The 14,473-nt window shown below is 35.7% G+C and overlaps 1 protein-coding gene across 1 annotated transcript; it reads left to right on the top strand.

Moving 5' to 3' along the window:
- Positions 1-12,154: 12,154 nt before the first annotated feature.
- On the top strand, positions 12,155-14,257 carry LOC133297113 (pentatricopeptide repeat-containing protein At1g53600, mitochondrial). The gene has a single exon (XM_061496179.1). It carries the CDS (start codon positions 12,155-12,157, stop codon positions 14,255-14,257), a length of 2,103 nt encoding a protein of 700 aa, XP_061352163.1.
- The last annotated feature ends 216 nt before the right edge of the window (positions 14,258-14,473 follow it).

Genomic DNA, 14,473 nt, shown 5'->3' with positions numbered 1-14,473 from the left:
CATATTCATCCATATCGTACTACAGGTAGACTGAGTTTGGTTTAATCAACTGAGCATATCCTACTATAGCTGAACTGAGGTCAGCATAATCATTCGAGCTTAGCTTGGGCAGTAAAACTTTGTTGTGAACAATTTCTTTCTTTGACTATATTGAGAATTGAAAATTAGTATTACGATTTTGTATTGTCTTGATAGAAAATTATTTAACTTTATGCAGTAACTAACTCAGATTGGTTTTTCTTTCATCAACTTTGAACACGAATATAATAATAGGAAGTTAAAACACAATTTTTGAGATCTGCTACACCAGAATAACCATATCAATGCTGCCAATCATAATTATACTTTGAGGTAACCTTTGTTTTTAAATCTTGTATTTAATTTTAAAAGTTTTTTCGATTCTAAGCAATCTTGAATAAGTAATTCCTCCAATGAATAATAGAGCAGACCAGTTATGTTTCTCAATTGATTCACAATATATTTGTCTCTCTATTCATACCAGTTTAGTTGTAATAGATCTTAAGCAGCTCTATGGTAGTAGTTCTTAAAGGGAAATTGAAGACTTTGTTTGGCATGGTTGAATTGCCAAGCCTTTATAGGGAAATAAAGTTAAGAGTATTATCAATGAACAATATCTTGACCACGAATTCTCATTTACTCTTTTCAATTTTGTTTCTAACTGCAATTTTTCTTTTAAAATTGAAAAACGTTTTTTTGGATGTTAATCGTCCACTAATGAAGGCAAGTGTACGACAAGGTATGATGTGTGTGTTACAATTTGCATCTTGTAACAGTTTACAACTTAAAGAGTAATCAACCCTATAGCAATTTACATAGCATTTAAGCATGAATAATAAGTATTCTACTTTGCATGAGCAAAGCTGCATCAATGAAATTGAACTATAAGTTCCGTTTTTATATAACTTACTTAATGCTAGATCTCTTAAACTTTAAGGAAACATAGATTTCAATGACAAGCCATTAATTTCTTTGAAGACTTTATTGTTGAATAAATGGGCAACATACCCATTTGTTGTGTAGTTGTAGATTAAATTATGAGTGTGTTTGATTAGATGGATGCTGCCATACACTTTTTTTATCTCAATTTATGCTCTCTTATATTTTTTTATCTTAATATTCTAACTTTTTGTGGGATATCTTTATTTCTTATCTTATTTATCCTTATATGACCATAATGTGAACTACTAACCGTAATTGACTCTTTCTCTGTTTCAGTAACCCACAAGGCAGTCTAAAAGTGTGACAACCTTATTGGAAATTGACCAAACTTTGAGGACGGACGAAGTATGGGTGGATGTGGGTTTGGAACAGGTGTCGGTGATAGCACGAACTCGAGGCATTCTTCGTCCTTATCCCGATCCAGGTTGAAGATGTGCTATTGTGGAGTGCTGGCTGTATTGCGAATGTCCCACGCAAAAAGGAATCCAGGAAGACAGTTTTTTGGATGTCATAACTTCCGAACCACAGATGACTGCCATTTCTTTCAGTGGTTTGAGGAACCGTATTGCCGTAGTTGTGTGAAGCACGAGAAGTTTGAAAAGTTATTAGCCCTTTCACATATGATCACTGTCATAACGTTTGGTATTATCATGACATTATTTATAATATATAGATGATGTGTCCTGTGGTATGGCACATGTTTTGCTGTAATTAATATGTAATTGTTAAGCATGAAGATACAGGCACACATGTATTGCCAAAAGACTGTAATTTTTGATGTAATTTGGTTTAGTTTAGGGTATGTAATTGATGTTTGTACACCAACAAATTGTTTTTACTATGTATCTAATTTGTGAGTATGTGGGGATCAAAGCTATGCATTATTGTATATATGACTATGCGTAGGCGAAAGGATTCTCACATGCAACCAAGAGACAGTTAACATGCACAATGGTATCTAAAGTAGCTCCCAAAAAATCAACACTATTGGCAAGCAGAGCATAAATACTCATGCACATGCTATTATATGCCTTCTTATTTTGGTGGAAAATGCCAAATTGATGCACACCAATTTTGTTTATACATTCATATAAAGTTACCAAGCACTGCATTAATTTCTCCAACCTGAAACGTTATTGTAGTCCCAAATAGAACCTTGGCATGAACAGGACTAGGACACGTCTACACAAAACTATTGTCCATTGAAGGGTACAAAAATTAGATGCCCAAGCCGAAAACAAGGTCTTTATTAATATCAATGTTCTATGATTAAAAGCATACCCATTTATATAAAGGCCACCTTAGATAGTTTCTTTCTTCTTTGTGTCCTCCCATTTATAGTTTCACAATTTTCCTCATGGGGAAGTAAGAATGGTTTAGTATAAGATTAAAACATGATACACAACTTAAATCTTGCCCAGATTATTCAACAAGAGCCAGAACAATTCACATGGGAATCAATCAATGCTGAAAATTTAGTAGTAGTTGATTAACAGCTTGGTAAATAATTAAGGTTCTAAGATTAGAAACTAATCTTATTCAATGAGTGGTTGTAACTCTCGTAATTAAGCCAAGTAAAAACCATGCATTAGAATGGTTCAAAATTCAAAATCGCTACAGCCAAAATTCGAAACAGCTACAGCCAAATAATCTTATTCACTACTCATACTCATATCTCAACAGCATTGGTGACTAATACAACTAGCACGAAGCCATTGAGGCATTTCTGAATAGCCAACATTGCTATGATCTTCGGTCACTTGGGTATGCATCTGATTCATTATTCCATTTGCTTGATTTGGTGTAGAATACTTGCAATCTCATATAATCTACACTCAACAGACCGTGCTGGAAGGATCTGTGCTGTTAGGCAATGTTACATATCACTAGCTTGAGCCTTGTCCAATAGCACTTTGACCTGCTTGAAGTAAATAACAGGTGCATTATTCCAGAGTTTAGAAACAGCTTCAGCCTTGTCCAATAGCACTTTGACCTGCTTGAAGTAAATAAATAGGAGAAAGCAATTACAAAAAGAATTTGAAGTCATATTTTAGCCACTGCAGCAGCTGATGGAGCCAGCTGTTAATACATCATATTACCAGTTCAAATACCAAAAGAATCAGGGTCAGATGAGACAGTATATACACAGAAAAAAGGACTCCTAATGCCATACCACAAGTCCCTCCAACTGATCCTGCAAAACCACCAAAGAGCATTGTCTAGCAGAACTTAAGCATGTAAAGAAAGACAATCAGTTATTTAAAAAAAAAAATCATTTGCTACTCGAGACTACATAACAGGGTTAAACTTAGTAAGCAATCAAAGTCTAACATTAAATATTCAAAATTCCCATACAAGAAATTAATTGACAGATATAACATCATTGGCGTAACTCACCTGGGATGTCTAGCATACTCCTCATAAGTTTCAAGCAGTAGTTTGCTAGCCTGTTCATTTAGAGTTGATTCTGGAAATGATTCAATCAATAGAAACCTAACAACATGTTTCATTATAGGAATCAATCAATGTTAATAAATACAAAGACCAATAAGCAAAACTAAATTCAATATAAATCAGCAGTATCTAGAAAGCTCTCCCTTAAGAAGATAGATCAAAGGAATGAATAAGATTTTGCTAACAAGGACAGGCAAAACACTTACAATAGGAACATGTTGTAACCCAAGGCTAGGACTCAAATCCTTTTCAAGTGTGTTGACACAAATCTGCCATCCTAATCATCATGAATCATACCTTGGAAATAGTCCTGCATTCAGTCTCACTTTGACAAACATTTCTTGAGTGAACAAACAATAAATAGACAAAGATTTATAAGCGCTATTTATATAGATTTATAAGTGCTTTTTATATAGATTTACATCAATACATCTCATACAGGAGACAATACACCAGTGCTTACACACACAAAAGTCAAACATCTTACACTTGTGACTGACAACTCTACAGTTGTATAACATTATACCCAATAATGTGAGAGTTACATCATACCAAAAAATCAATATCATTGACACCAAAAAAATGTCAGTATCACAGCTACCATCCAAGAACACAAACATGGTCAAAAAATATTTAAGTGTTCATTTTCATTGAAAGTTAGCCAACAGCCCAGCCAACAAGCACTTTCGTTGGCCATCATTGCATTGCATGAACACATCGGTCATAGTACTGTCCCTGCTCAACTGCAAAGCTATATGAACCATTTGAGGATCAGTGAGTTCATCAAAATTTTTCAGCTCATCCATAATTGACATCCTTCTGCTGCTTCCATCAGCTTGATGTTGAAAGCAGGACACCAACTTATCAATGCTGTTGGTAGATTTTCGGTATGTGTCACTAAGATCTTTCATGACATCAACCAAAGGATCCTCAGTCCTTGTCCTTTTCTTACCCTTTTTGCCCGGAACAGTTGACACGGGAGATTGGGGCACAACCTCTTCTGTAGGAATATCAGGCACGGGAGGTTCATCAAGTGGACTTGGGATATAGTCCCCAGTCAGGTCTAGATATTCATCGAATGGGGTCCCACTATCATCATAAAAGGTTGTCTCTCATTCTAATTCGTTCACAGCATCCTGTGCGCCCACCGCAAAACCTTCTGTGGCCACATCCTTACCAAAGATTGATCCCAAAGCATCATAGTGTGGGAATGGCTTGTTGAAAAGTCCTTTAGCACTGGGGTGTTTCTACAAAAAATATTAAAAGTAATGAATGAAAACATTTTAGTGTAAATGGCAATTAATCATACAAGTACAATAACACAAGAATATATAGTTTAGAGGTTTCTACCTTTGCCCAGTCGTCGAAGATTACCCTCTCAACATCTATCATTTTTTTGGCATCATTCCAGCCAAAACCACTCCCACCATTAGGTCCAACCATTTCAGCGATGGCGTTATATTGCTTTTTCAACAATTTAACTCTGGATGTGATGTGGGGGTTAGCTCGTAGAGAGCAACCTGGAATCTTGCTATGCATAATCTTTTCTACCACATTGGAAAAGCCTACCTTGAAACCATTATCTCCCCTCCAACACAAACCTAGATCGGTGAGGCATTCAACGAGCACTTTATCCTCTTCGGCAGTCCATGTATGATTACATCATTTAATTGATTGCTGACTCTCTTCGGCCGTGGATAGTCCTTTGTGTTTCTAGCTCTGCTATATAACTGGTTAAATTTATGCAAAAAAAATTGGTGAATCCAATGTCAAGTTCAACACCCAAATAAAAATGTGATGGTAGATAATGGATAACCCTGTAATAACAGTTAATGAATGCTAATACCATTACAACAATTGACAAAACGATAAAGTGGCTTGTTATCTAGTACAACACGATACAACACAAATAAAAGTTTCTTCAAATGCGACATTGAGTCTGCATATAACACTAAAAAAAAATAACGGTAAAGTAAACTAATGATGTCGAAATCACACACGACTCCTCCAAGTGTTAAACATGTGTTCCGCCATTTGGTCCCTCGAAGTAGTCCATGCATTAGAAGACTCTACGTGGGTAATGAAGTCATTTCCTCCCACATCCTCTTCGGCAGGTTGCATTGGATCCACCTGTTCTTCATCCAGCGGATCCACAGTCATTTCTCTTCTTATATGATTATGAAGTAAGCAACTTGCGATAATAATGCGGCATTGAGTTTTAACCGGATAGTATGACTTAGATCTAACAATCGCCCAACGACCCTTCAGCATTCCAAAGCATCGTTCTATGACATTCCTTGCGGAAGAGTGCTTCATATTAAAGAATTCACGAGCCGTTCGTGGCTGCGCACCATGTTTCCAGTCGCTCAAATGATATCGCTGACCTCGATAAGGTGTAAGGAAACCTTCTCCATTCATGTAACCGGCATCACACAAGTAATAGTAACCTGAAACGTATTTAATATCAATTCAAAATAATGTTAAACTCAATGTATGTACACAGTTAATTCCGTGACCCAATCTTGATGATAAAAAACTTTGATATTTACCTTTCGGGACCCTTTGTAATATCCCAGAAAAATAATAGTAATTTATAATACAATAAATTAATAATAGTAACAAATTATAAATTAGTAATAATAATAATGGGTGATAAATTGTTATTATTTGATTGATCATTATGCTTTAATGTTTGATTATTTGATTGGTAATGTTTGATTGGATTAGGATGAGTCAACAAATATAAATTGTTTAGATATGATGACTCAACAAACATAAATTGTTTAGATATGATGACTTAACAAACATAAATTGTTTAGATATGATGACTCAACAAACATAAATTGTTTAGATATGATGAGTCAGCATTGAGTCAGTAATGTATAAGCCCTAAACTTCAACTATAAATAGAGACCTAGCCTAACCAAACCAATTCACTCTCCTCTACTACTCTCTTTCTCTTCTCACTCCAAAAAGTTTATTTTAATTATTTTCAATCTTTATATTTTTTTATCAACCGGTTCTCTGCCCCAAATTACTCTTTTCTTCTAAAAGTTAGTGAAAACGGAGACCAGGTAATCCTAATCCCTAGGTATTTTTAGATTATATTTATTTTATGTGAAATTTGATATGTGTAATCCTAATCCTTATAAGTCTTAGGTTAATTTTATATGAATTTTGATAGGATAATTATGATCCTAAACATATATCATAGTTACACTTCGTTGCAAATTTCTTTTGATTTCTGTGCAATTCTTTAATTGAATTCGAATTATACTTATCGTTGCTTTTATACATGATATAGTTCACAAAACAAAAAACAAACAAACAAATCTCCTTTCTCGATTTTTGTGCGTCACTTTCAATTGAATTAGATGTATGTTCACCATCTACCATCTGAATCGTTTCTTTCAAGTTACATATATTGCAATTCTGCTTTTCGATTTACGTGATGAACATATTTCAAATACATTAGTTATATGAATTTGTTTCAATTGTTTTTTTTATATTCTGTGCTTTACTTTATAAATTGAGGCACTAATATATATATATGTTTTGGTAAATTGGAAATTAATTGTTTGCTGCAGAAAATAGATATTACATATATTTAAAATAAATTTGGAAATTTTGTTATGTCTGTATAAAATAATAATAATAATAATAATAGTGGGAGGATAGCTTTGGGATGGTACCTCCCAAAGTGATGAACACAATTTTTGGGCTTTATGCCTCCGATGTGAAACTGATGTGAAAAAGATTATATCCGTTCTTCCCAAAGTGGTGTCTGGCAGGGTTTCCCGGGATACTAGTAGCAACTTTGGGAAGAGGTGTGCACACTAGGAAGATGTGAATTGATTATGGCCAAAGTGATTTGTTTGTGACTGGCAGGGTTTCCCGGGTCACAGGGTAGACTGGCAGGGTTCCCCGGGTCTACCATGGTTCTCTTCCCACTAAATAGACTAAATGGATTAAATAAATATTAATATAATTAATAACAAGTTGACATTTGATTCGAATTTTTTTGAGTTATATTATTTTATTGGATTATCATGAGTTACATTCTTTTTGTTTATTTATTTATTTATTTATTTTTTTGTATATCGGATTTGGATTACTAGCTTTGCTGACTTTTGTGTTTGTTTAACTGCAATGATCCTTCACGGGGGAGCAGATTTTCAGTGAAGCATGTTGCAAAGGATGGGGCTAGCTGTGGGCAGCGAGGATCACGACTCGGATATGATATTTCTAGCTAGTTTCTAAGTTTAGAAATTTTATGAGATTTAAATAAATGCATAAGACATATTTCCTTTATTTAAACTTTAGTCTTTGGTTTTATTTTTAATGTAATAAATTTAGCCTTGCACCTGTCCATAGTACAAGTGCGGCGGTAACACTTTCCAAATTTGATTATTTTGAACTTCCGCTGTTATTTACAAAATTTATTGAAATTATTTATGCTATTATCAATTGTTAGAATTTGGGGTGTTACACCCTTAGTCCATGCGGACGAGAGATGACATCTCTGAGTACCCTTGAGTCTGCTGCGGAACCCTCCCATCTAGGCAGAACATAAATAAACTGTCCATCTTGGGAACAAACCCCCAGCACGTTGGTTGCAATCTCACCTTTCCTAGTCCGGTATCTAGCCTTGTCAGCTTGCAGGGGATTCACCTTGATGTGTGTTCCATCTAGTGCTCCCAAACAATTATAATAATAAACCACATAAAAAATTACATACCACACGACCAATACAGTGGGACATCAACAAAACTATTACACAATGTAAGGGAACGTAAAGAACAATAACTTACCTTGAACCACTTCCACCTATCATCAGTCGAGTTCTCCGCAACTGGTTCAGGTCGTTTAAATAAAACAGTATGACACCGTAAGACAGCAAGCAACACTTTGGAGAATTGTCTACTGATGGTTTCACCAGATCGCATGAACTGCCTTTTTATTACCCTATTCTTCACATCATGGGCCAAAATGTGAAGAAATATTGAGACCATCTCTTCTACTCCCATATGCCTAGTCGGCGCCAGCCCCCCGATAGTTTTCACCATCTCACACAATTTATAGAAATAGCTTTTATCCATCCTTGTATTCTCAATACAAGCCCTATCACTTAGATGAACTATTCTATGGAAATTGACCTCCCTAACCCTCATCCTGGTCAATAAACTGCCGGATACTCTCCGCCTTCGATTTCTCCTATTTTCATTACGCCGTAATAACAAGGCACAAATACTGAATAACAACAAAATGAATTGTTGCATACATTCCAGATGAGCAATGAGTACAACAACGACACTAACCTCCATTTCATTGTTCATTGTCTCAATCTAAGGCGCAAAATAACGAAAACATTAATGTCATTTATAAGATAAAATGTTGATGGTTAACAAGTGGAAGAAATATATGATGATAGTCTTAATAAAAATAAAATGATGATGGTTAACATTGGTTTTCAGCCACTCGGGAAGTGACACGTGGCCACTGTAATTGTTAGCTGACTACCTTGGCGACTATGATTCCATGACAGATTGGAAGAAAATTTCGACTCCATGACTTTCAGGTATATTATATTATAAAATTGGGCAGTATGGTTAAAATATCAGACAAGATTGCCTCCCATGCATATTACATTCAATCATATAACAATGGACTAAAATATTTACTTGGCAATTCAAAATACACAAAGAAAAGAACTAATTATATTGCTTTACTATATGAGACCATAATGCTGTTCATCTACACAAACATACTCCAGTATTTACCAGACTAGTTAGTATGATAACTTAAGACAGTGTATGTCCTTTGCTTTTGCACAATAACTCTTTGATTTGCATCCTTTTCCCCATTGCCCAAGAGAGGACGATCTAAGTGTCCTCTCAACTGTATTCATTGTTCTTGAAGTACTTGGAAGCACATATTCAGGTAAATTTAAAGGAGGTCGAAAACATGCAGACTCAACTGAGTTCAGATCCAGTAGAAATAGAAACTAATTATCACTCCCTAACAGAACCAACAGTAATATCATTGGCATAGGGATGTCAGGATGTGTATGTATAAGCAAGACAAAACTTCTCAGTATTATTATTAGATATCCCCCTGATCAAAAAAGATAAGATAAACTTTCAGAAACTCTGTTCATTCGTTTGTTCACAAATCTTCAGCTAATACTTTATGAGCTATGTTATACCTTAACAAATGATATCGCGGAATTTTGAAACACTTAGTTATGTGTAACTTTCTTACCCTAGCCCCCATGTAATGATCAACACTGAGGTTCAAACCAATTTAAGGAGTCCTATCTCAAGCTTTGAGGATTTTTACTTTTTTTTTTTTTTTACATTTGGGAATTGAAACCGGTACCACATACCTTCCAAACACAATCTAAGGCCAAAGATCCCCTGTAAATTTGATTTAAAAGAAGATGTCACTTCTTTATTTTCCTCACGTGCAATCAATTACGGTGCAAAGGAAAGAAAACTATTGTTAACTGTATTGCTGGAATATGTCTGCACAATATCCAAGCTCTGGATCCAAGGATATGTCACTTGCAACATATAGTTAAGTTCACTATACAAGGGACATGTTACTTAATTTATTATGTGATGTGAGCCGATAATTATAGTTACAATGACATATTACATAGTAGCCTACCATGTTTCAATGTTCAATCTTGGCAAATCGGCCCTTAACTCTTATCCTGCTCTAAACCTGAACTTCTTAACCAATGTTTCTTTTCATTTCCTGCCCCTCTCACCCTTAATTTTACTTCTTCATCCTTCCCCCTCCACATCATTACTTGTCCATACTCATAATATCAAACAAAATCACCTCCTATTCCTATATTCTACAATGTCAGTATCACATACTGTGTCTTTGGTTTTGTTTCTGCCAAATGTCCATACCTATGAGACCCTGCCTTTATAAACTATTATTAATGCATGGGATTTTCTCTATTTAACTACAAGTCATGAAAGTGGTTAAGGTCTAACCCCACCACTGTCAACCATAAATCAGAAAAACAAAAAAGCAATTTAGTTTGTATTGTTCTTCTTCTCCCAGGAAATGCTCTCTTCATCCATTATCAACAACTTCAATAAGTCTCATTTCACAATGACATCCAGTATAACAGAGCAGAAAAATAATTGCTTAAAGCTATCAAAAATTACCTTTCAAAATGGATATATTAGGACCTATTTTTTTTGGACAATTAAAAAGCTATTTTATTAAATAAACGTAGATGTACTAATGTGAATTAAGGAATTAAAAAAAATTTGTATACCACAAAAAAAGAATTTCCTATCAGATGTCAGTAGGCTTCAGCAAAGATAAAGGGCATAGCATGTGGCCAAGGGGTGTGTATATACTAACCGTTCAAGTTTCCTCTGGCGTCGGCAAACAATCAGGACCCTATCTCTCCACGTTGGATGCAGCGACGGAGATACCAACCAGTAATTTCTCAGCCGCGGTAGATATAATTCACCGGAGTCTTCTTAAATCACCTATGCACATGGAACGTGCAATCTAGGAAAACAGGGTGACGTGTCAGTTCACATACACAAACACGAATAAAAATTTCATTCAAAACCTTCATTTTTACCATTACCTGACCTCCCATCTTTGCGCATGTGGCTTTCTTCGCTCTTTCTTCTTCGGTCGGTCTCTTTGTTTTGGGTTTCTTCGACTTTCACATGTGATGCAAGATGGATGAGTGATGTATCAGTTTGGGCAAAAGTTGGTCACGTGTGAGGGGCAAATTAGTCACCTAATTATTTCACTTTTTCACTTCTCCGGATTTCACCCACAATATGACCCGAAAGAAGCAATCCTCAACCGATCTTATTGACCAAAATCACATGCAATCCGCGAAAGATAGGGAACTCACTTAGATGGATATATTTCATGAATCCAGCGAACCAAACGTGGAGTTATCAGAATCCACGAATCATTTCCCCATCAAAGTTGTACAAACTCCCGAAACAAATGCCCCTTACACTTTTTTCATCTAAAACATATTTGCACATCCCGAAAGAAAAATATTATTCGGGTAAACTGGATATTAGTGAACAGAGTAATACCAAATTCATTAGTACAAACTTCTTAGAAATTGTTACAATCTTATAGCTTTCGAATCGTAGCCCAAGTCTCAAAAGTATAAATAGCCATCACCTTCACCAAAAAAGGTAATCAAATAAAACTATCTCACGTTGATTTGTATTGAAGGATAATATAAAATTAACAAAAAAACATAAGTGATTGGGTCATAAAATTTCTATACTATTAATTATCTATAATCAATGCATAGAATTATAAATTCTATTGTATTTATAAATATAATAATACAAACAGAAAAAATATTTTTGCAGTTAATACAGACAAGTTATCTGCATTTACTTTCAAAACGACATCGTATTGAATTTACTACAGATAAGTTATCTACATTAACTGCAGAAAAAACGAACCTTAATTCAAAACTTATTATAACACCATTTGCTATGTATTCATTTTAGTATAATAAATCTGAAATATAAAAGAGTATGATTTATTGGATTTTTTTTAAATGTACGCAAGATTTTATAATCTTATATAATGAATGAAAAGATACAATTTTTTTTTGTTAGTTTCTTATCTTGTAGCGAATGAAAGGTATAAGGTAGCTAAATATATTTTTATTTTTCTTAATTTTTCCCTTTCCTCTAATTTCCAACATTCAAAACTCTCAGACATGAAACACCACTCCATAAACTTACACCAACGAATTGTTAAGTTGAAGCTTAGTCAAAACCATTTTGACTCTGCAAAAAGTGGTGGTAAAGGCAGCAAATTTCTGATTCAGTGCAACACCCAGATAGCAGAAAATGGACGAAACGGCAACGTCAAAGAGGCTGAAACGATATTCCGCATGATGCCCAGAAAAAACACTGTCTCTTGGACTGCCATGCTCACTGCCTATGCCCAAAATGGCCAAATCGAAAGTGCCCGCAAGGTGTTCGACGAAATTCCTGAACCAACTACTGCTTCGTATAATGCTATGATCTCTGCTTATATCCGCAACGGTTGCAATGTAGGCGAGGCTTATAAGCTTTTTTCCGTGTTGGGTGAACGCAACTTTGTGTCATATGCTGCCATGATCACGGGTTTTGTTAAGGCAGGGAATTTCAACCGGGCTGAGGAATTGTACCGTGAGGCTCCCCATGAGTTCCGGGATCCGGTTTGCTCGAATGCATTGATAAATGGGTACTTGAAGATGGGTGAAGTTAATGAGGCTTTGCGGGTTTTTGAGAAAATGGGTGAGAGGGATGTGGTTTCTTGGAGTGCCATGGTTGATGGTTTGTGCAGGGATGAGAGGGTTGCTGGTGCTAGGAACTTGTTTGACAGGATGCCTGAGAGAAACGTGGTTTCTTGGAGTGCAATGATAGATGGGTACATGGAGAAAGGATTCTTTCAAGAAGGGTTTTATTTGTTTTTGGATATGAGGAAGGAAGGCCTTGTTGGAGTTAATTCCACTACCATGACTATTGTGCTTAAAGCATGTGGAAGTTGTGGTAGGATGCCAGAGGGCATGCAGATACATGGGTTGGTTTCGCGCATGGGATTTGAATTTGACAATGTTTTGAGTAATTCTATTATTACTATGTATTGCATGTTTGGATGCACACACATGGCAAGCAAAATATTTTGTACCATGAGCAACAAAGACAATGTTACTTGGAATTCCTTAATTTCTGGATATGTTCATAACAATGAAGTAGAAGCAGCTTACAGGGTTTTTGAGAGGATGCCAGAGAAAGACTTGATTTCTTGGACAGCCATGATCACGGGATTCACTAAGAGTGGAAGAGTTGCAAAGGCCATAGAGCTGTTTGATATGTTGCCAGAAAAAGATGATTTTGTTTGGACGGCCGTTATATCTGGGTTTGTGAATAATAAGGAGTATGAGGAAGCTTTGCATTGGTATGCTCAGATGAACCGGCAAGGATGCAGGCCTAATCCTTTAACTATGAGCAGTGTTCTAGCTGCTTCAGCTGCTTTGGTAGCATTGAATCAAGGGCTTCAGATTCATAGTTGTGTTCTAAAGATGAACCTAGAATATAATCTCTCCGTACAAAACTCTCTTATATCATTTTACTCTAAGTGTGGAAATGTAATTGATGCCTACAGGATCTTCATAGATGTCACTGAACCAAATGGTGTCTCTTATAACTCAATCATTAATGGGTTTGCACAAAATGGACTTGGTGAAGACGCTCTCAGTATCTATAAAAAAATGCGGAGTGAAGGCCTTGAACCCAATCATGTTACTTTCCTTGCTGTTCTTTCGGCCTGTTCTCATGCAGGACTAATTGAAGAGGGATGGAATTTATTTAACACAATGAAATCTCATTATGGAATTGAACCAGAAGCTGATCATTATGCATGCATAGTTGATCTCCTTGGCCGTGCTGGTTTGCTAGATGAAGCTATTGATTTAATCCGTTCAATGCCATTAAAGCCCCATTCTGGTGTTTGGGGTGCTATTCTTGGTGCAAGCAAGACCCACCTACGTCTCGACCTTGCTAAGCTTGCAGCTCAACATATTACTGAGCTGGAGCCTGCAAATGCAACTCCTTATGTAGTATTATCCAGCTTGTATTCTGCTGCTGGGAAAAAGATTGAGGGTGACTTAGTAAGAAAGACAAAAAATTTAAAGGGAATAAAAAAAAATCCAGGTTGTAGTTGGATTACTATGAAAGATGAGATTCATCTGTTTCTTGCAGGGGATCAATCACATAAGAATATTGAAGAGATAAAAGCTACCCTATTGACTATGGATAAGGAGATGCAGTAGTATAATTGTGGTCGCTGACTGGCAGTCTCTTATTTTCTTTCTCTCTTACAAATATAACTTCTGTTTCAAACCAGCTGGAAAGGAAACAAAGTTAAAGCAAAAGAATAAAATTGGAAAAAATGCACGTTATATCATCATCATCATAATGTTGGATGAAGGTTAACCCCGCATACAGGACGAGAAAGAGAAGAGAAAAGGTGAAGAATAAAGAGAAAA

Source organism: Gastrolobium bilobum, unplaced genomic scaffold (assembly GCF_033153095.1).
Source record: "Gastrolobium bilobum isolate Gb01-03AN ecotype WA unplaced genomic scaffold, APGP_CSIRO_Gbil_v1 utg44018, whole genome shotgun sequence".
In the NCBI taxonomy this organism is placed as follows: Eukaryota; Viridiplantae; Streptophyta; class Magnoliopsida; order Fabales; family Fabaceae; genus Gastrolobium; species Gastrolobium bilobum.
Note: the sequence above shows the minus strand (reverse complement) of the source record. Positions and strands in the feature narration are given on the sequence as shown.